This window comes from Oncorhynchus gorbuscha, linkage group LG25, assembly GCF_021184085.1.
Source record: "Oncorhynchus gorbuscha isolate QuinsamMale2020 ecotype Even-year linkage group LG25, OgorEven_v1.0, whole genome shotgun sequence".
Taxonomy (NCBI): domain Eukaryota; kingdom Metazoa; phylum Chordata; class Actinopteri; order Salmoniformes; family Salmonidae; genus Oncorhynchus; species Oncorhynchus gorbuscha.
Genome location: NC_060197.1, coordinates 11,721,177 through 11,745,198, shown reverse-complemented (window position 1 = coordinate 11,745,198; position 24,022 = coordinate 11,721,177). Strand labels below are relative to the sequence as shown.

Sequence of the window (24,022 nt, the reverse complement as noted above, 5' to 3'; positions counted from 1 at the left end):
AGCCCACCTGTAAATAGCCCATCCAACTACCTCATCCACATACTGTATTTATTTATTTATCTTTCTCCTTTGCACCCCAGTATCTTGACTTGCGCATTCATCTTCTGCACATCATTCACTCCAATGTTTATTTGGTATATTGTAATTACTTCGCCACTATGGCCTATACCTGCCTTATCTTACCTTATTTGCATACATGGTATATAGACTTTTTTCTACTGTATTGACTTTATGTTTGTTTATTCCATGTGTAACTCTGTGTTGTTGTATGTGTCGAACTGCTTTGCTTTATTCTTGGCCAGGTCGCAGTTGTAAATGAGAACTTGTTCTCAACTATCCTACCTGGTTAAAAAAAGGTTAAATAAATAAATAAATAAACAAAGTGCGGTTCCCAGATTTTTCATATCTTCAAACCGTCCTTCTCTCATTTCATGATTTACGGTATAACCGGTTAGTACACAAGGGGGGCGGCAAAAACGTAAAAACATACCATTGGGCATCTGCTACCAGAATTCTAAGAATTTGCGAATTTCCATGTCAGGCAATGTCAGGCAATCCAGCTCATAAAGTTATACAGTTGAAGTCGGAAGTGTACATACACTTAGGTTGGAGTCATTAAAAATAGTTTTTCAACCACTCCACAAATTTCTTGTTAACAAACTCTCGTTTTAGGAAGTCGGTTAGGACATCTACTTTGTGCATGACACAAGTCATTTTTCCAACAATTGCTTACAGACAGATGATTTCACTTATAATTCACTGTATAGCAATTCCAGTGGGTCAGAAGTTTACATACACTAGGTTGACTGTGCCTTTTAACAGCTTGGAAAATTCCAGAAAATGATGTCATGGCTTTAGAAGATTCTGATAGGCTAATTGACATCATTTGAGTCAATTGGAGGTGTTCCTGTAGATGTATTTCTAGGCCTACCTTCAAACTCGGTGCCTCTTTGCTTGACATCATGGGAAAATCAAAAGAAATCAGTCAAGACTTCAGAAAAACATTGTAGACCTCCACAAGTCTGGTTCATTCTTGGGAGCAATTTCCAAACGCTTGAAGGTATCATGTTCATCTGTAAAAACAATAGTACGCAAGTATAAACACCATAGGACCACGTAGCCGTCATACTGCTCAGGAAGGAGACGTGTTCTGTCTCCTAGAGATGAATGTACTTTGGTGCGAAAAGTACAAATCAATCCCAGAACAAAAGCAAAGGACCTTGTGAAGATGCTGGAGGAAACAGGTACAAAAGTATCTATATCCACAGTAAAACGAGTCCTATACTGACATATTCTGAAAGGCCACTCAGCAAGGAAGAAGCCACTGCTCCAAAACCGCCATAAAAAAGAGCCATGTCAATTTACAGAAATACTATAATAAACATTGATAAAAGATACAATTGTTATGCACGGAATTACAGATACACTTCTACTTAATGCAACCACTGTGTCAGATTTCAAAAAAACTTTACGGAAAAATCACACCATACTATAATCTGAGTACGACGCTCAGAGACCAAAACAACCCAAACAATGTCCGCCATGTTGTGTAGTCAACAGAAGTCAGAAATAGCATTATAAATATTCACTTACCTTTGATGATCTTCATCAGAATGCACTCCCAGGAATCCCAGTTCCACAATAAATGTTTGTTAGACCCAAGTTAAACAATTTAAAGGCAATGCTACCAAATACTAATTGAATGTATGTAAACTTCTGACCCACTGATAATGTGATGAAAGAAATGAAAGCTGAAATAAATAATTCTCTCTACTATTATTCTGACATTTCACATTCTTAAAATAAAGTGGTGATCCTAAATGACCTACAACAGGGATTTTTACTAGGATTATAAGTCAGGAATTGTGAAAAACTGAGTTTAAATGTATTTGGCTAAGGTGTATGTAAACTTCCAACTTCAACTGTATCGGTATACTCAATGTTATTTTTGGTGCGTTTGAACATTTACAAGCGAATGTGAACGAGAGACATTGTACAAATGAACAAAGTTTTGATGCATGTTTGTCTGATCTGAAGAAGCATGTATACAGTCGCTCTGGATAAGAGCGTCTGCTAAATGACTTAAATGTAAATGTAAATGTGTCTGTCTGGGGTTGCCTGCACTACTCAGAGAAGAAGGGGGGGGGGAGCAGACAGCAAAAGTCAGCAGTGGCAGCTGTCCAGATAACTCACCCAAAGGGCTTTAACTTCTCAAATATGGCAGAAGGCTTACACAGTATGATGCCCCATCACCTTATTAATTCATTAACTTAATTAGATAACTAGCCAGGTAAACTTAAGAGGTCGCTATAACACAGAATTCTTAATTTTTCACAGCAGGAAGAAAAGATAAAACACGTAAGATATCTCCTGCTGTGTTTTATATATTCACAAATCTAAAATGCTTCTCTTTGTAATTTCTGCTCGGAGTCAGACAAATGTTGTGCTTCAGTTACACTTCTCCGCGAGGATGAGAATTCATAAATGGGCATTCTATCACTTGACAGCGCTCTGACTGAAATGTAGCTTTTTTTCTCAGGTGCTTTTCTCTGCACCTTTCTCAGGTAAAACTCAAGATGAACTTTAATCAAAACATTAGGAAGTGTAGATGGCTACATTATATCTATGATAAACATTAGAAATGCTGGCCATGCATCGTTTTTGCAAACAATATCTTGCTTTTTCATTGTAAACTAATTTACTTGTGTGGCTGCCAGCCAAATAGTGGTGCACTTCTGCAGTCATCCGATGAATATTAAGCTATTTTGTAAGTCGCTCTGGATAAGAGCGTCTGCTAAATGACTTAAATGTAAATGTATTTTCTGTTGAATGTACTGCGCTAATGTATTTTCTGTGAAGGAAAACTATAGTTGCACGTCCCTGGTCCCTGATCACTCTGTTGAAGCAAAAAAAACACTGTTGACTTTGAATATAAAACGCGACCCCTGTCAATTCACAGCTGGACTCACCTGCTCCTGCTTTCTCCCATTGTGCTATTTACAAACACACACGTGACTGGCTCAACCATTTTGGGGAACTATGAGAAGCTTCATAATGTAAAATAATGTGACAGATGAAATGAAGAACGTGATCTGCTTTATCTCCTAATGCATTGAAGAAGTTAGGTAGCAGGTATTTACTTAAAAAGTTGCGACAAATGGTATTGACTATATTGAAAAGCAAACCAGTTTCTATTTCCAAATACCCCGTTATACAGTATATACGGTATACTGCCTCAAGCCTACTGTCCACCTGTGTACAATGTCTTTACCAACTACATATTTTACCAGGACTTGAAAAATGATCATTTATTTTCACCAAAAGCATTGTGGACATTGGGGAATTGTGCATCTCCCGCCCTTCTCTTTGATGGGCCTGAGCCTATTGCAACATGGACATGATTGAGGAAGATTCGTGGCTAGGTGCGCTTGCACGTGGAAGGACTGTGCTCTCCCTCAATAGCTCCTGTCTGCTGCCTCTATCTAGTCTTAACGTTCCGATAGTTCACGTTCCACTCTCCAAACCCTATAAATGGCATGTTTTTTATTTATATATATTTTTATTGAACCTTTATTTAACTAGGAAAGTCAGATAAGAACAAATTCCTATTTACAATGATGGCCTACCCAGGACAAACCAGGACAACTCTGGGCCAGTTGTGCGCCGCCCTATGGGACTCCCAATCATGGACGGAAATGATACAGCCTGGAATTGAACCAGGGACTGTAGTGACGCCTCTTGCACTGAGATGCAGTGCCTTAGACTAATGCGTCACTCGAGATCAAAATTTACAGAATGGTTACCTGGAGGAAAATGGGGTAGGGTCATGTTTTTTAAATTTCAGTCAAAGGGAGGGTTTAGTATTTTTTTTAAATCTAGTCCAGGGGTTGGTCATGTAATTTGTAACTGATGAAATTTCAATATTTCTGTGTTTTAGAATGAGTTGCATGTTGGGCTATGTATCGATGTGTGCCCAATGCTTCCCTTCATCTCTGATTCTCCACTGGGCAGGCAACATCATAGGCTATTTAGTGTGGTCTCAATAAAATGATCCATAGCCTATAAAGTGCATGCTCTGAGAAGCACAGAGCATAGTTATATTCCTAAGATACACTATATATTCAAAAGTATGTGGACACCCCTTCAAATGAGTGGATTCGGCTATTTCAGCCACAAGCGTTGATGACAGGTGTATAAAACTGAGCAAACAGCCATGCAATCTCCATAGACAAACATTGGCAGTAGAATGGCCTTACTGAAGAGCTCAGGGACTTTCAAAGTGGCACCATAGGATGCCACCTTTCCAACAAGTCAGTTCATCAAATTTCTGCCCTGCCAGACCTGCCCTGGTCAACTGTGAGTGCTGCTATTGTGAAGTAGAAAAGTAGAAAGGGACAACAACGGCTCAGCCGTGAAGTGGTAGGCCACACAAGTTCACAGAACAGGACCGCTGAGTGCTGAAGCGTGTAAAACTTGTCTGTCCTCGGTTGCTACACTCACTATCGAGTTCCAAACCGCCTCCTTCCCAGAAGAATGGAGACTGTTGTAGCAGCAAAGGGGGGACCAACTCCATATTAATGCCCGTGATTTTGGAATGAGATGGTCGATAAGCAGGTGTTCACATACTTTCGGGCCTGCAGTATATGTACAAGGGCGTAGAATTGCATTAAATGTTTATAAAAGGTTATTTTTATGCGATGAAAGATTCATGCAATGCTTTTACTAGGAAGGAGATCTTTCCGTCCCTACTCTTGTCCGCGGTGGTCTGCGAACCCAAAACCTTCTGGCCTGCAGCCCTGTGCGCTATCAAAATTCCTGTGTTGCCATGTTATGCTTACAAGACGAAGGACAATTTCTAAAACTGCATATCTAAGACCCTGGTCTGTCCAAGAAGTGAGGGTAAACGGTAGACATGTTCTCTGCTATCCACTTGGTTTTGATTCTTATTTTGGGTACAGTGGAGGGTACATTTTTCCCCCAAGTATTCAGGGAGGGTTTAGGTCATATATTTAGCTGGAGGGAGGGCCAGACATTTGCGTTTCAGAGGATTGATTATATCCATGTAACCCTTATTATAAATAACATTCACTGCCTTACAGTGCTACTATTGTAGTGAACAACATCACTGATCACTGACTGACAGCCTGCATCTGTTTCTAGGCCTAGGGAGCATAGCAACCCAGACTGCTCCCACCTCTCTTCTTCTCTCCTTCTCTCTCCTGCAATTATAATTTACTCCTGAGGATGCAGATATAGGCACTGCTGGAATCCTGTGTGGACAGATTAGAGATATTAAAGGAACAATTGCTCTATAAGTCTCTGAAATATTTTACTCCCACAATGAACTCGAGGGAATACGGATATTTACGTCCACCTAGTCACGTGACCTGGAGTACCCACCCGCACCGCGAGTTCTGCTCCAGCACAGGTTGTCAACACACAAGTGCGTCACACTCAAGCACCGCGTAGCCCGGTCCGCACCAACACAGCAATGCGCAAAGCAAGCTGGTTGAGACAGGAAGAGACCGATGTAAACAGTAACCCGAGGCCTAAAAATTCAATACATTGTCTGTGTATCCTCGGATAACAGACAACAGCGAATTGATGCGAAGTGCGCAGGCGTTAAACGTAACTCGAAGGTACCCATGATAAGTTATTTAGCCTGCTGCAGGCTATGTTTGGAGAGAGGTAAACATTTACGACCTTCCCTAATAGGCCAGTGAAACTCAGCACACAATGCAATAATAAACTCACAAGGACTCAACTGGAGACATTTGCGTTTATTACACACGACACAATAAGACGAAAGAAATGTTAAGCAGCTATAGACCTACACCTAAGACCCTGCATTTTCAAGCCTACAGCATGCTGCATCCGGTGAGGGTACTGCACTAACGTATTGCATAGCATCAACACATGCCAATATTGTTTACCTGACTTGGGATACGTGACAATCCATATGTCGCTACTTCTGAGGGAGAAGTTGGCGATCTCCTCCATCTTTCCTCTGCAGAAGGGTGGAAGTCGCACTCCATCAAACTCGAAGTATTTGCTCTCAAACTCAATCGGGGTGCTTGGCGTGTCTGCCTCGCTCTCGGCCATCCTCAAAACGGGCACTAAACGAAAATATATTTGCATTCAATTTTGAGAGCTATAATATCTCGAGTGCGAGTCGAGATATATGGTTGTGGTAGTCCGCGAGCGAAGTACGCATTGACCTTCAGCCAATCACGTCGTAGCAAAGTGATGTAATGCGATGCGCTCATGTGAGGCGCGCGCCTCCTCTTCAGCATCAGCACCAGTTCACTCTTGCGGAGCACGCGCGTGCTCACTAGTCTCTGTAGCCGGAAGAGGAATGCTTTCAAGCATAGGCTACATGAAGCATTGAAGATGATGCCAATAGGCCTGCTGTTGTTCTTGGAATTAAAAATCAACAGATTAGGTTTTCCAATTATAGGTGAATTGCATTCTTTATTCGCCTATGGAATGGTCCATGTTTAATCCGAGTAGACTGCTGTCAAGTGAGCCGACGCCCGCAAAACGCTGCCAAGCAATCCGCGCATCAGTCTCCTGAATTTTTCTGCGTGAATACATAACACTTTACGGTATCGCGAGTTTTCGGGTAGAAAAGCTGAGTGGGATGCACAGATAGAGACAATAGCTACAAATCATACCAAGCAAACAGTTTGAAGCACACTTATTCAAACATGACATGATATCACGAGTAGATTGAGGCTGCAGTAGCCTACCGGGGATGCTGTTTACCAAATGGTAAATTGTGAAAGCAAGATGGCTTTAAAGTCAACGTTCGGCCATATTGGAACTCCTCAAAAGGAGCAGTCCTCGTAGGAATTAATGGAATTCTACAGTTATTTCAATGAAATGTTTCAAGGACGACATTGCATGTATTTAAGTAATTTGTTGTTGAGTGGGGACAGTAAAATATTAATTTTCTAAACATTATACTTATTATATACAGTACCAGTCAAAAGTTTGGACACACCTACTCATGCAAGGGTTTTTATTTATTTGTACTATTTTCTACATTGTAGAATAATAGTGAAGATATCAAAACTATTAAATTACACATATGGAATCATGTAGTAACCAAAAAAGTGTTTAACAAATCAAAATATATTTTATATTTGAGATTCTTCAAAGTAGCCACCCTTTGCCTTGATGACAGCTTTGCACACTCGCTGCTGCTACTCTGTTTATTATCTATCCCGACTGCCTGGTCACTTTTACCCCTGCTTACATTTACATTTACATTACATTTAAGTCATTTAGCAGACGCTCTTATCCAGAGCGACTTACAAATTGCTTACATGTACACATTACCTCTTACCTAAACTACCTCAACTACCTCGTAACCCTGCACATTGGCTCGCTAACAGTTGGTACTCCTTGTATATTGCCTCATTATTGTTATTTTATTGTGTACACTATTTCCCTTTTTTTTATTTAGGAAATTTGTCTTACTTTTGAACTCTTGCTGGGAAAGGGCTCGTGAATTAGCATTTCATGGCAAAGTCTTTCTACACGTTGTGTTCAGTATGTGTGACAAATAACATTTGATTTGATAACTAGGTCAATGAGAGCGTTACATTTGGTCAACAACCAAAAATTACAGATCATTTTCTATGTGAGGCTTATTTGTAGTGATGGAAAACAGAGGCTTTCATACGCTTCGAACAAACCGACAGAGTTTTTGCGCAAGATTGTACGCAACATCATCTGGATATGTGTGCAACAAAAGTTCAACATTCTCCTTCTGCTACCTTTTCTGTCAAACCGTCTACGCATACACACCAAACGCACTGCAACTGCCTCTGCAACGATATGCACACATATCTAGATATCCATATGATGCTGTGTACCATTTCGTATTTTGCACAAGGACGCTGTAGGTGTTTTGTGAAGCGTGAAAGTCACTGAGCTCTTCAGTAAGGCCAATCTACTTCCAATGTCTGTCTATTGCATGGATGTGTGCTCAATTTTATACACCTGTCAGCCACAGGTGTGGCTGAAATAGCCAAAACCACACATTTGAAAGTGTGTCCACATACAGATACAGTGGGGAGAACAAGTATTTGATACACTGCCGATTTTGCAGGTTTTCCCTACTTACCAAGCATGTAGAGGTCTGTAATTTTCTATCATAGGTACACTTCAACTGTGAGAGACGGAATCTAAAAAAAAAATGCAAATGCACATTGTATGATTTTTAAGTAATTCATTTGCATTTTAATGCATGATATAAGTATTTGATCACCTACCAACCAGTAAGAATTCTGGCTCTCACAGACCTGTTAGTTTTTCTTTAAGAAGCCCTCCTGTTCTCCACTCATTACCTGTATTAACTGCACCTATTTGAACTCATTCAACCCGCTCAAGATCATCAGGTCGGGCCTGGAGCGCGACCTGCCCGCCAACGCTCACACACTTGCCTCCGGGAGGCTTTGTGTGTCACTCACTCGCGTGTCTGATGGACAAAACGTCATCGTGTCCGAGTTCAAGTCCAAGGAGGAGCTCATCCAGGTCAGTGTCCTCACTCAACCCACCTGGGCTGCTATTCACAAAACATATCCGAGTAGGAGTACTGATCTAGGATCGGTTTTGCCACTTAAATCATAATGGATTGGAGTTGGGACCTGATCGTAGATCAGCACTCCTACTATGAAATGTTGTGAATATGGGCCCTGAACACCCCTGAGCATTTGAGAGTTTTTCCATATCCCATACATATCCCAGAAATATTTGTCCTTTCAGCTACTGGCTTTGCCATTGACTGTTTACATGTGTTGTATGGGTTGGACTGTGTAACATCTCTCTCTGGTGTGTCTACAGGCGCTGCTGTGTAGCTGTTTCATTCCCATATACTGTGGCCTGATCCCCCCCATCCTTCCAAGGAGTGGTAAGTGCCCAAGGCCCTAATGCCTCAACTGCTTTCTTATGTTTCCTTGAACACGGTTTCCTTATTTTCGAAGAAAAATCAGCAAATGTTGGACTGAGTTTATTATGGTCCCGTCTTTAAGATGCCTTTATTGCTCAGGTCATAGTCATAAGGAGGCTATAGGTTCAAGTGTTGCACAATGTTTCTGTTCGTGTGTATTTCTGTCTGTCTGTCGGTCTGTGTATACACTCTGGTACTTGTCCATTTGTTAAAATACCTTAACCTAGTAGCTAATCAGCCCATGGACCATTTTCCTTGGCAGGTCAGTGGTGTGTTTTATATATATATATATATATATATATATATATATATATATATATATATATATATATATATATATATATATATATATATATATATATATATATATATATATTATTATATATTATATATAACTATATAACTCTTCACAGAAAAGTGGAGGCTGTTATAGCAGCAGGGGAGGCAACTCCAAATTAAAGCCCATGACGAGCAGGTGTCCACGTACTGTAGTGTGTATATATACCGTACCAAAAGTACGTGGACACCTGCTCGTCATGGGCTTTAATTTGGAGTTGCCCCCCCCCCCCTGCTGCTATAACAGCCTACACTTTTCTGGAAGGCTTTCAACCGATGTTGGAACATTGCAGAGGGGACTTGCTTCCGCTGATGTTGGGCGGCCTGGCTTGCAGTCGGCGTTCCAATTCATCCCAAAGGTGTTTGATAGAGTTGAGGTCAGGGATCTGTGCAGGCAAGTCAAGTTCTTCCACACCGATCTCGACAAACCATTTCCCTATGGACCTCACTTTGTAAATGGGGGCATTGTCATGCTGAAACAGGAATTAAGATTTCCCTTCACTGGAACTAAGGTGCCTAGCCCAGCCCATAAAAACAGCCTCAGACCATTATTCATCCTCCACCAAACTTTACAGTTGGCACTATACATTGAGGCAGGTAGTGTTCTCCTGGCATCTGCCAAAGACAGATTCGTCCTTCGGACTGCCAAATGGTGAAGCGTGATTAATCACTCCATAGAAAGTGTTTCCACTGCTCCAGAATCCAATGGCGGTGAGCTTTACAACACTCCAGCCAACGCTTGGCGTTGCGCATGGTGAATTTAGGCTTGTGTGCGGATGCTTGGCCATGCATTGTGTATAGGCTTGTCTCCCATATGAATATTCTCTTTGTGCCAGACTGGGTTGAAATTAATTCTGTTTATTTTTTCCTTTTTTTTCTGTATTTATTTATCTGTATATGTATGTATGTATGTATGTATGTATGTATGTATGTATGTATGTATGTATGTATGTATGTATGTATGTATGTATGTATGTATGTATGTATGTATGTATGTATGTATGTATGTATGTGTGTGTGTGTGTGTGTGTGTGTGTGTGTGTGTGTGTGTGTGTGTGTGTGTGTGTGTGTGTGTGTGTGTGTGTGTGTGTGTGTGTGTGTGTGTGTGTGTGTGTGTGTGTGTGTATGTGTGTATGTATGTATGTATGTATGTATGTATGTATGTATGTATGTATGTATGTATGTATGTATGTTATTTTACTGCTCTAGGGATGTAATTATTGCTTGGATAACCATATTTACTATTATGTTTTGATTTTACCGTACTTTTCTTTTTCACTCTTTATGCGATACCCAATGCAGAGAACACAGGAAGAAGAGTTATCATTTAATTACCATAGTGAATTTTTGTAATGTTTGTTTATGTGTCAATTAATCCCATAAGGGATGGGTTGCCAATTAGCCATTTGACACAAAAATACAATTTCAGTAATTCATTCATACAGTTGACCGGTCAGATCTAGCAGGGCAGATATTTGATGAACTCTCTTGTTGGAAAGGTGGCGTCCTATGACGGGGCCATATTGAAAGTCACTGAGCTCTTCAGTAAGGCCATTCTAATTCCAATGTTTGTCTATGGAGATTACATGGCGGTGTGCTCGATTTTATACACTTGTCACCAAATCCAAATAGCCAAAATAGCCAAATCCACAAATTCTAATGGGTGTCCACATACTTTTGTATATATAGTGTACTTCCAGACTGGCTTCTAGCTTCAGTAGATTGGGACCAGGAAGTTCAGGGTGGTTCCATTCTAAACTGAGTCACTAGGACATAGGAGCGCAGTCCTCCAAAACATCAACTACCATATAGCACTGACCTATTTAGGTATTCTCTCTCTCGTACCATTCTGGCTCAGGGCCAAGTCTACACTGTGACTGAACACATTAACACACAAACCTGTCTCATATGCTGACCACACTGCCCGCGTTACATGGGCTGCAAAATAAATGTACACATGCATGTTATTCAATCATTTCATCTAAACTGCTCGCACAATGAGCGTCTGCGTAGCCAGGTTGGTTACCAACCGCCATGTAAAGCCCACAGAAGAAGACTGAAGGAGGAGAGATTACTAGAAACTAACTAGGCCTTCCCTTTTATCTGTGGATTAATGGTGGGAGTAGAGAACACACGATTATGTGGGACTCAAAATGGGTCCAAATTCTACAATGATCCAGAAAAATAGATCTAGGTGCATTTCAGGTAAACTAACAACGCAAAGTTTTTGCCAACCTCACTGCCAAATTGAGTCTTACTCTGGCTTTGGAACTGGCACTCATATCCTTTTTCCCCTCAGATGTCCTAAGCGTTTTACACTAGAAAAGGGTCAATTAACTCACAAATCTTGTACTTGAAATGGAGCTGCATCGTGCAATTACATAAGACTGGCAAAATGGATTCATTCTCCAAATAGTACTGTCGGTCTGTTTGGTCCTGATTTGGCAGTGTGGAGAAGCTGGTTTAGGGGAAATCTTCTGGTGACACGCCACACCTAAAATGCCCTCAAGGAAAATGTTTCCTTGAATATGTCGTATCGTATACATTCGATTTCAGTGACAACCGAGTTGGGTTAAGTGACATGTTTTTTTAGCGGGAGATAGGCGGAGGCAGTCAACCAATATTTATTATATATTTTCCAAATACTATTATTTACTTCCTCTCTCCTCAAAATACCTAGGGGTATCTGTCAGTGCTTTAATGGCCTATGAGCGTGATCCATTTCTGTATCGAGCACAGGGCAATTGAAAGAGAGTGACCCGGCTCTACGTATTTTACTGGTTTGTGACTTACTAACACACCGCCCCCGGTTAGAGGGAATAAAACAGCCCAGAGTTAACACACACAGGAACTTTAATCATACACAGGGGAAGATGTACATGTATATGGTTCTGTAATGGCCAGAAATCGAGGGGTAGTAAATATGCTATACAGGAGAAATATACTGTCCTGAATATATATTTTCAGAGTACGATATAATGGGGTATGGGATTAAACAACAAGGACTGTACCTAACAATGACCTAATAACCATGTATTACATAGTAACACCAGATGAATCACTAGCGTGGCAATAGCACAGTAAAACTAATGACAAGGACTGTATATTATACAAATACTTTGTAATGCACAGCAACACACAAGAGCAAGGACTCATCATTGCATACAATATCAGTAGTAACATAATAACAGGAATGAGAACTACATGGAATACTGCTACTCTAGCACACACTACAATGATAACAGCGACATCAACTTACTTTGTAGTCACAAATCGTATGCACATATGTTCACCCACACTCACAGACTGGAATAACACAGTTTAGGTACGGGCGATATTTACTCCCTTGGAGAGCGTGCGTAAGGCTGGCTAGCCAATCAGGGCCTGGAGAGACTGCAGGGCTAGAGCGTGCAAAGATTTCAGACACATGGCTATTGTCTGATTGGCAGAAGCCATGAACTGGAGGAGATATTGATATCTCAGGTGAGGTGGACGAAGGGTGAGGATGGGTGAAATTCAGACAGCGCGGCTCCAGAAAGCAAATAAACAAATGCTTACACAAAACAGTGATATAGCGCCCTTGGTAGGGGGATTCTTTAACAGCTATATTGATGTGTCTTGCCTCTTAGAGAAGATTTATCTGACATTCATTCTAAGTTGGTAGCCTTTATACTGTACAAGAGATGTAGAACAATCATCTCTGTCAGCCCTGAGACATCTTGACCACAGTATGCCCGGGGTCTTGTTCTGTGGAGAGTGCTGTGTGCTGTGGTCCTGAGGTAAGTTGTGCATGGTTCCAAAAACACCCAAGTATTCTCACTTTCGCGCTCGCTCCTCCCTCTCTCCCCCCTCTTCTCTCTCCAGCGTTATGTGGATAGGGGGGGGATCAGTGACAACCTTCCCCAGTCGGAGCTGAAGAACACCATCACCATCTCTCCGTTCTCAGGCGAAAGCGACATCTGTCCCCGGGAAACCTCCTTCAACTTCCACGAGCTTCGTTTCACCAACACCTCCATCCGGTTGAACCTGAGCAACATGTACCGCCTCAGCAAAGCCCTGTTCCCCCCCAGAACCCAAGGTACACACTTAGCACCTTTTCTTTTATCTAGAACCTAAACGTGTTCTTCGGCTATCCATATAGGACTCTTTGAAGAAACCTTTTTAGTTCCATGTAGAACCCTTTCCACAGAGGGTTCGACCTGGAACCAAAAAGGGTTCTCCTATGAGGACAGCCGAAAAACTCTTTTGCAACCCATTTTTCTAAGAGTGTAGGACCCCCGCTATGACTGCTTACCAATGTGTTATTTATGTGTTATGAATGTGTTATGAAGTCCTTATGTAGGCCCTGTTGCCAAAGGTAGGATGGAGGATCAGGATGCTCCTTAGTCCCATTCATTAGATGGGTTGTTTATGACTGCTTGTAAATGCCTTATGTATGGGTTATGAATGTGTTATGAAATGTTTGGGTTACGGTGTGTAACTGAAGGAGTCGAGGGAGGCATCTCACTATGGGACACGCCCTCTTCTGTGGGTCATTGGTTGAAGTCTTATTCAATCACGCCTAACAGGCCAATCAGAGCTTTGTGGGTGTATGCATTGCATGTCTATATAACACCCTGCACTGCTCTGGTTTCCTCATTCTCAGAACTACCTCTTAGACAAGTGCAATCTGGTGAGATGTCTCCCTCATCTCCTACACTGAACTGGGGTTACATACTGTAATCCAACATTTTCTTTCACTTGACCACGTTCGACATCTCACTATGGGATACTTGCAAAACGCACTGATTGCCAATAGTCAGTATCCTGAGAAGCCCATTTTGGTACATGGTAATACCTGATATATCCTACTGAGCTCCAGCACCAAGGATTGTGTGCACCAGGGAAGGTGCAGTAATGTCCAGGTGATAGAACCTCACCAAGTTGTGAGGGGATGTCACGCCCTGGTCGAAGTATTTTGTGTTTATCTCCATGTATTGGGTCAGGCCAGGGTGTGGCATGGGTTTTTGTATGTGGTGTGTATATATTGGGATTGTAGCTAGTGGGGTGATCTAGCAAAGTCTATGGCTGTCTGAAGTGGTTCTCAATCAGAGGCAGGTGTTTATCGTTGTCTCTGATTGGGAACCATATTTAGGCAGCCATATTCTTTGAGTTTGTCGTGGGTGATTGTCCTTAGTGTCCTTGTTCCTGTCTATGTGTTAGTGTACACAAGTATAGGCTGTTTCGGTTTTCGTTACGTTTATTGTTTTTTGTAGTGTTTGTATTTAGATTCGTGTTACGCTTGTTTATTAAATTATGGATCGCAATCTACACGCTGCATTTTGGTCCGACTCTCCTTCACCACAAGAGAACCGTTTCAGGGGGAAGCTCAACTATCCGCCACACAAATCACCAAGACGGAGATGCCTCTGAACAGTGGCAATTCCTATAGTGGAATGTGCCCGAACACCCAGGGGGAGACTGCAATCCCTGACAACTGTATGCCTTGGTGATAGCCTCCACTACCCACTGGGAGAGGCGTTGTTTGGGCAAAGCCCTTCCCAGAGCAGGGTTGCTGAAGCAAACAAACAGTTAGTCACAACTCAGGAATGGCCTAGTATTGTCTATGTAGATGTGCAGTGTGCGCACCGGACTCAACTTATTAAGGCACTGCTGCTCTGGAAAAGAGAACAGCGGAGGGTGGAGGGGACAGAGGCAAGCCCGCCGAGTCTAAGTTGGACCTCTCACAAGTCAGGTTCAGAGATCCATCAGCTCGGGATGAGGGTGGAATATTTCGCCTTGCTCTTTGGATAGCAGATCCCTGAGCTGTGGGAGGCGCCATGGTTGCGCGTACAGGAGAGGTACAATCTCCGTCAGCCATGGCTTCCGGGCAATGCGGAGCTATCAGGATGAGGGATAGACTGTTTGCTCTCACTCTGTTCAGAGTAGGGGGGGGTCAGGCCCACTGGAGGGAAGGCGTACAGAAGCACGTCTGGCCACTTGTGGGCCAGCGCGTTCACGCCTAGAAGAGCATTGTGTGATCTCTCATCACGAAGAACATGCGACAGGGCACATTGTCCAATGTGAACACATCGATGGCAACCCTGCCTTAACGCCCCGACACCTCCTTGATGACTTCAGGATGATGTCACCACTCCCCTGGTAGGGGGTTCCCCCACGACAGTAAGTCTGCACTTCAGTTTAGTCTACCTGGCATGTGTTGCAGCCCCGCGTCACATGCCAGGTAGGGCAAACCCGCGTCAAGAGTGATGGATCTTTCCAGTATTGAAGTGCCGATATACACTTTGCAGAGGGAAGCACGCACCTGTGCTGGTGGAGAGACGGGTCCAAGTGGAGTGAGGTCACCCATTGCTTGAAGTCTCATGAGGAGGAGACCAAGCGGAACTGCCACAATCATGGAGGCCATGAGCCCAAGTAGCTTCAGACACATCCATTACGTGACTGATGTTGCTGGGCAAAACACAGTGGCGAAAAGCCGTCGCTGTCTCCACGGTGAGGGCTGCTCAACAGGCTACAGAGTCCAGAGACAATCCCAAAAATATTTTCTGCTGGGTCGATAAGGCGTAAGCTTTTGGCACGATTTATCCTGAAGCCTAGAGCGAGCAGGTGTGACAACAGCTGGACTATGTGCTCCGTTGCCTGCACCCGAGTCCACGCAGATCAACACGTCAGATCAACCAGTCTGTAGACTTTCAGATACTTGTTGAGGTGCTGCAAATCCAGGATCCCCTTTTTTTGGGGGGGGGGGGGGGTCAATAAATAATGTCTGAATAAGCCCTGGTGAACTTCCTCCCTCAGCACCACGCATGTGGCTCCCTTGGCCAACAGAGACTGTTTCTCATCTCTAAGGATTCGGGCCGCTGTACTATTCCCATGAAAAGCGGGGGGGGCCCCTGCGAATTGTAGTCTGTACCCCTGGTCTACAGTGCATGGGACCCAAGGGTAGACTGCACTCGTGCCCCACTGCTCTCTGTAAGATGTAAAGGAACCGCCTGTCCCTTGGTGGGGATGAGGAGCCCTGTGGCAGTCACCCCACTTGGGGCAACTCCACATGTGGGCAACCTGTCTTGTGGAAGAGACAGGGGCCCTGCCAGGCCTGATGGCCGGACAATGACACCCTCAAGAAGTTGATTGTTTTGCATGGGAACATGCTGAACCATCAGCCTCAGCCCGTGGGCCTGGATGTGATGGGAGCTCTTTATTTGAGAACTACAGTGCCTTGCGAAAGTATTCGGCCCCCTTGAACTTTGCGACCTTTTGCCACATTTCAGGCTTCAAACATAAAGATATAAAACTGTATTTTTTTTGTGAAGAATCAACAACAAGTGCGACACAATCATGAAGTAGAACGACATTTATTGGATATTTCAAACTTTTTTAACAAATCAAAAACTGAAAAATTGGGAGTGCAAAATTATTCAGCCCCCTTAAGTTAATACTTTGTAGCGCCACCTTTTGCTGTGATTACAGCTGTAAGTCGCTTGGGGTATGTCTCTATCAGTTTTGCACATTGAGTGAGAGGTTCTTTTCCTGACACCACACTCCGAGTGCCCTCACCTCCTCCCTCTAGGCTGTCTTGTCGTTATTGGTAAATCAAGCCCACTATTGTTGTGTCGTCTGCAAACTTGATGATTGAGTTGGAGGTGTGAATGGCCATGCAGTCATGGGTGAAAAGGGAGTACAGGAGGGGGCTGAGCAGGCACCCTTGTGGGGCCCCAGTGTGAGGGTCAGTGAAGTGGAGATGTTATTTCCTACCTTCACAACCTGGCATCGTCTGTGTTTTTTTTTTTACTCAGGCGTCTTTACATTTGACATGACCTTTACATGACATGTACACACATTCACACAAACTAAACCCTTCATTTTCCCTCACATGTACTAGTGTTTAACCAACTCTGACTAACTTCACACATACACAGGCAGTGTACGAATGCCCATACTTTAATAAAATCAAATGTAATTTGTCACATACACATGGTTAGTAGATGTTAATGCGAGTGTAGCGAAGTGCTTGTGCTTCTAGTTCCGACAGTGCAGTAACATCGAACAAGTAATCTAACAATTCCCCAACAACTACCTAATATACAGGGATCTAAAGGGATGGAATAAGAATATGTATATATAAATATATGGATGAGCGATGGCCGAGCGTCATAGTCAAGATGCAATAGATGGTATAAGATACATTATATACATATGAGATGAGTAATGTAAGATATGTAAACATTACTGACGTGGCATTGTTTAAAGTGACTAGTGATCCCATTTATTAAAGTGGTCAATGATTTGAGTCTCTATGCAGGCAGCAGCCTCTCTGAGTTAGTGATTCCTGTTTAACAGTCTGATGACCTTGAGATAGAAGCTGGTTTTCAGTCTCTCAGGCCCCAGTTATGATGCACATGTACTGACCTCACCTTCTGGATTGTAGCGGGGTGAACAGGCAGTGGCTCGGGTGGTTGATGTCCTTGATGATCTTTTTGGCCTTCCTGTGACATCGGGTGCTGTAGATGTCTTGGAGGGCCGGCGGTTTGTCCCCGGTGATGCGCTGTGCAGACCGCACCACCCTCTGGAGAGCCTTGCAGTTGAGGGCGGTGCAATTGCCTTTCCGGGCAGTGATACAGCCTGACAGGATGTTCTCAATTATGCATCTGTACAAGTTTGTCCGGGTTTTAGGTGACAAGCCAAATTTCTTCAACCTCCTGAGGGGTGGACCATTTCAGTTTGTCTGTGAGGTGTAAGCTGAGGAACTTAAAACTTTTCAGCTTCTCTACTACTGTCCCTTTGATGTGGATAGGAGGGTGCTCCCTCTGCTGTTTCCTGAAGTCCATGATCATCTCCTTTGTGTTGTTGATGTTGAGTGAGAGGTTGTTTTCCTGACACCACACTCCGAGTGCCCTCACCTCCTCCCTCTAGGCTGTCTTGTCGTTATTGGTAATCAAGCCCACTATTGTTGTGTCATCTGCAAACTTGATGATTGAGTTGGAGGTGTGAATGGCCATGCAGTCATGGGTGAAAAGGGAGTACAGGAGGGGGCTGAGCAGGCACCCTTGTGGGGCCCCAGTGTGAGGGTCAGTGAAGTGGAGATGTTGTTTCCTACCTTCACCACCTGGCATCGTCTGTGGACCTGCTGGGGCGGTATGCAAACTGAAGTGGGTCTAGGGTGGCAGGTAAGGTGGAGGTGATATGATCCTTGACTAGTCTCTCAAAGTACTGCATGATGACAGAAGTGAGTGCTACGGGGTGGTAGTCATTTAGTTCAGTTATCTTTGATATCTTGGGTACAGGAACAATCGTGGTCATCTTGAAGCATGTGGGAACTGCAGACTGAGATAGGGAGCAATTGAATATGTCCGTAAACACACCAGCCAGCTGGTCTGCGCATGCTCTGAGTAAGCGGCTAGGGATGCCGTGCTGGCCAGGAGCCTTGCGAGGGTTAACATGAATTTTGGCCCATTCCTCCTGACAGAGCTGGTGTAATTGAGTAAGGTTTGTAGGCCTCCTTGCTCACACACGCCTTTTCAGTTCTGCCCACAAATTGTCTATAGGATTGAGGTCAGGGCTTTGTGATGGCCACTCCAATACATTGACTTTGTTGTCCTTAAGCCATTTTGCCACAACTTTGGAAGTATGCTTGGGGTCATTGTCCATTTGGAAGACCCATTTGCGACAAAACTTGAACTTCCTGATTGATGTCTTGAGATGTTGCTTCAATATATCCACAGAATTTTCCTACCTCATGATGCCATCTATTTTGTGAATTACACCAGTCCCTTCTGCAGCAAAGCACCCCCACAACATGATGCTGCCACCCTCGTGCTTCACGGTTGGGATAGTGTTCTTCGGCTTGCAAGCCTCCCCCTTTTTCCTCCAAACATAACAATGGTCATTATGGTCAAACAGTTCTATTTTTGTTTCATCAGACCAGAGGACATTTCTCCAAAAAGTTTCAGCATTAACATGATTGCTAATCAGTAAGTGAAATTGTAATAGTTATAACACATGACATGATGAATGTGTCTGAGCCGTTGCCCTGTATTTTGTGTGGTTATATATTGGTTGTTATATGATTAACAAAATCTCGGCATCCTCGGCATGATTAACAAAATATGGGTATCCTCTGTCTCTTTTATATGAGCAGTATATTTATTAAATTTACCTCTTGCATATGATCCCCTACCTCAATAGGTTTGATCTATGTGTTTTCTTTGACAGGTCATGGCAGAGATATGTCAGAGTGGCTACAAGGACGCCCTTCGCTTTCTTGAGGAGAACCGTGAGTATTACCATGTTGCCTTTGACAGTAGTAGTGGGCTGTGCTAAGATCATAAGCTACTGTGATATACAGTACATGCAGTGGGCATCAATGATGTACAGGGTTCAACATGAAGTATGGAGTAAACCTGCACTTATTTATGGGGTAATATTTTTTATGTTGTGTCGCAAAGATGATGAATTATATTGTTTATGATGTCAGATCTGCTGAAGCTGGAGTGTCCGACTGCCGGCCCCAACCCATCAGAAGCCATACACACCTGCTGTTGCAAGCCCATCGCCATGGAAACCACTAAGGACTGGATGCTCCGGCGGCTCCGCCTCCTGAGGAAGCGGCACTGGTGGCTGGACGAGCAGATTGTTGACAACCTGCCTACCCAAATCAAAAAAGGTAGATAGGAAGTTAACCTAGACTCGGATCTTTTCTGCTCCAAGCTGTTAGAAACTGTTGTTATCTAGTTAACATTGTGTTGTCACTGCTCTGTTGTCAGTGACTAGTGGCTGTTGTGTGTCTCTGAAAGTCTTCTGAGGCTGTGCCCGTATCAGCGAAGTGTGACATATTGTGTCTCTATAACTGTAGTGTTCTGTGAGGCGTGCCAGCAGAAGCCTGGTCTGTATGCTCAGGTGTCTGAGATGCTGCCGGTCAGAGTGGCCTCCTACATGCTCCTGCCCTGCACACTACCTGTGGTATCAGCCTACTCAGTGGGCAAGAGGTAGGATGACATCCAACACCACCAGTGCCACCTAACACAAACTAACAAGCCCTCAATGAACTCAACGCGGTCACAGTAGCTCAAACAGCAACCAAGGATGACAACACTAATGCAAACAAATCAGCTACGAAGTGGTCCAATGAAGCGGATGCTACGCTGCAGCACTGTTTCGCTTCGCACAGACTGGAATATGTTCCAGGACTGTGGAGCAGGTCGAGAGCTTCAAGTGCCTCAGTGTCCACATCACTAAGGAATTATCATGGTCCACATCACACCAACAGAGTCGCGAAGAGGACACGACAATGCCTCTTCCCCCTCAGGAGGCTGAAAAGATTTGTCATGGGCACTCAGATCCTCTAAAAATGATAAAGCTGCACCTTTGAGAGCATCTTGACTGGTTGCATCACTGCTTGGTGTGGCAACTGCTTATGCTTGGCCTCAGTACACCACTGGGGCCAAGCATCCTGCCATCCAGGACCTCTATACCAGGCAGTGTCAGAGGAAGGCCCTAGAAATTGTGCTACCAATGCACCATGTCTGGAACCAACAGGACCCTGGACAGCTTCCACCCCTAAGCTATAAGACTGCTAAATAGTTAGTTTAATAATTAATCAATAGCTACCTGGAATACCTTCCTTGACCCTTTTCATACTAATCCCTTTTGATTTATCACATATGCTGCTGTTACCGTTTATTATCTATCCCGTTGTCTAGTAATTTTATCCCTACCTATATGTACATATCTACCTCAATTACCTCATACCCCTGCACATCAACTTGGTACTGGTTCCCTGTGTATATAGTGTATATAGCCAAGTTGTCATTACTCATTGTGTATTTGAAATCGATTTTCTGAGGGGGGTCACATACACATGGTTTGCAGATGTTAATGCGATTGTAGTGAAATGTTGTTGTTATTTTTATATTATTTGTCTTTTTTTATCTCTGCATTGTTGGAAGCATGTGACAAATACAATTTAATAGGTTGAGGTTTCTTACGAAACACAATCAATTTGAACGCACTGCACAGGGCCGCCACCTAGTGGACATTATCACAAAATAGGCAAGTCAATCCACCACGGGAATTGTTGAGAACTGCACCCCCTACTGCTACATGACAGTACTTTGACTCTCTGTTGACCCTCTCCTGTACTCCAGGATTGTGGAGTGGATCCCAGAGGTGCCTGCAGACATGCGTTGGCTAGCTGGGTTGGCTGGGGATGTTGCTGGGAGCGTGTACAGACAGGCCTGGAGAGGAGCGCCAGCAGACATAACCAGGTGAGAGACATGGAGTTACTACTACTGGGTTATATGATGTATGGATGGATGGAGTATACTTGTAGATTTGCAAGTCTGTCATAAAGTATGAATAAAGTCTAATGGCCTTGTGTGTTTTTATTTTTTGCAGCGATGGTTCCCTGAGGAATTGCATGAGCCTGCCCCCACCCATGGAAAGTGACGGACAAAGGGAGAGAGAATGCCACCTGTCCGGGTTCGCTCGCTCTGCTCTCAACTTCCAAAGCCAATACTGGAACATCCCCGCAGCCGCCTCTTCCCACTGTTCCACCAGCCCCCACACGCCAAACCCCTCCCCACGACAGATCTGCTTCAGTATTCATTTTGGCACACTTTTTTTAGATTCATTCTAGTCTGTCATTTTGACTAAAATATCATAAAATCTTAGTCACATTTTTGTGATTTGAATAATGATTTAGTCATTGTTAAAATGACGAAAAGAGAGACGTTTTTGTCAACTAAATGCCCTTTCATTTTAGTTATATTTTAGTCCACATCACATTTGTATTGCCTCATTAGCCACAAACCACGTTTCCATCCAGAGTTTTTATGGGAGTAGTCATATCAAAGATTTTTTATAACTAACCCAAGATGGACCATAACTACTGAGATCTTAGGCTATTCAATAAATACATGTTCAATCCGACACCTACAAGCAGGACTGCGTGATTCCAGATACAGTATTTTGATGTGCAACCGAATCCAGCGATTGTCATGAATTGTGAGTTGACGATAGGGTATTGTTGTTATATTTTACTGTTAAAATAGGGCTCCAGAATGTTCTGTTTTTTTTTGTTCAATAGGGATGAATTTGCCTAAATCTTTATGTGCACTAATATCATAGGCTAAATTATTTTGGGATTTATACACCACATGATACAGTGAAAACTCAAACACATTAGCTAGATCACTAACACTAAATATAATACCCACTGCTAGTAGTCATGTAATAATCTAAAAGTAAAGTTTTTTTTTTACAGTTGTAGCACTGCTAACCTAGACATACAATGCCTCAATGCGCAATTGCGCATTTCGTGGACTCTGAAAGCCATGTCTAATATTTTGATTGTATAATAGTTGCTATTGAGCCAATATTAAGAGATGACAAATATAAAGTATACCCACAGAAAGCTGAGAACAACATTTGCTTCTAAATCTATGAATTTCCCGCAATTGGATTTTCAGATGTTATAGTGGAATGTTATACAATCAATAAGCTTTTTTCACACTCCCGGAGTGCACATCGTGGCTTGCTCATCACAGCAGCAGGCTTCAGCAGAACAGGTCAAGTGGCTGGGCAGACACTTTAATTACAGGAATCATGAGGATAATGCACTTTACTGTTTGACCAAATCATGGTTTTAGCCAATCAAAAAATAGGACGTTTTAAAAAGTTTTGAGTGAGGTGACCATGTAATGAATGTTCAGCTCGCACGCCACCAATTACAGATTTAAGTCGCACAGCCAAGTCAAAGAGTTACAAAACGCCATTAAATGGTTGCAATCGAGAGCTTGAAATACTGTAGCTATATTGTAATCAAAGTTGTGTCATAAGTAGTGGTATGATACTGTAGGTTGCAAGAAAACTACAAGGTAGAATTATCAATCGGTTATTAGCCTATCTGAGCGTCAGAGGAGACTGGTGGCGGGAGGAGGAGCTATAGGAGGACGGGGCTTTTTGTCATGGCTGGAATGGAGTTAATGGAACATATCAACCATATGGAGACTACATGTGCCAGCTCAAGTTCCCTCCCAAGGGGCCTGTCTTTAGTGTATAGGAACTGAAAAGTGGTTTGAGATTGGCAAAATGGTCATGTGATCGAATAGCTTTGGAATCCAGAACTGTTGCTATAGACACACTAATGACTCAATCATGTCTTTTGATCACTCCACCATCCATATTTCATTCTATTGTACCACATTGGAAAACAATTTACCAGCTCACCACCAAAGTTCATTCTTTTTTTGGATTTACACATTTTATAAATCACTTTGTCTAGTTTTACCAGATAACGTGTTGTCACTACCCAAGTACAGTACCTACCTACCTGTGTTCAGTCAAATGTAGCATGCATTCCTCATTCCAGGCAGATTATTGATATGACTTGACGTTGACTTTTTGCCTGCACCACAGACTCCGCTAATACAGAAGCTGTGCTGTGTTATTTATTTTGTATTAGACAGGACCCTTGCACTAAACAGTGAACTACTGTGATGAGCTGTGATGTCAAGACATTTGAAATCACAATATTCTTGAAAGTTCCCTTCAGAACTTCTCATAATGTTGACATTTGCTTTTGCACAATAACTTTAGGTGCATAGGATTCACAATGTTAATGGCATAATCAAATGTCCTATTGTCATGTTTTGTCTTAGATTGTCTTGTCATTATGCTTTCCCTTCTGTTCGTTTCCCCCTGCTGGTCTTATTAGGTTCGTTCCCTTTTTCT

General features: G+C 43.0%; 1 protein-coding gene and 1 pseudogene across 2 annotated transcripts in view; one reads left to right on the top strand and one right to left on the bottom strand.

Moving 5' to 3' along the window:
• LOC124014571 (sulfotransferase 4A1-like) overlaps positions 1–6,561 on the bottom strand; it is a 27,739-nt gene extending 21,178 nt beyond the window's left edge. The window contains exon 1 of one of the 2 annotated variants that reach the window (XR_006835040.1): positions 5,934–6,561. Coding sequence is in view for 1 of the 2 variants with exons in the window: in XM_046329729.1 (XP_046185685.1) it covers positions 5,934–6,138 (205 nt within the window). In the remaining variant the exon portion in view is untranslated. The remainder of the gene's footprint in view (positions 1–5,933) is intronic. The other variant, XM_046329729.1, reaches the window with a different exon arrangement.
• Positions 6,252–24,022, top strand: LOC124013570 (annotated as a pseudogene).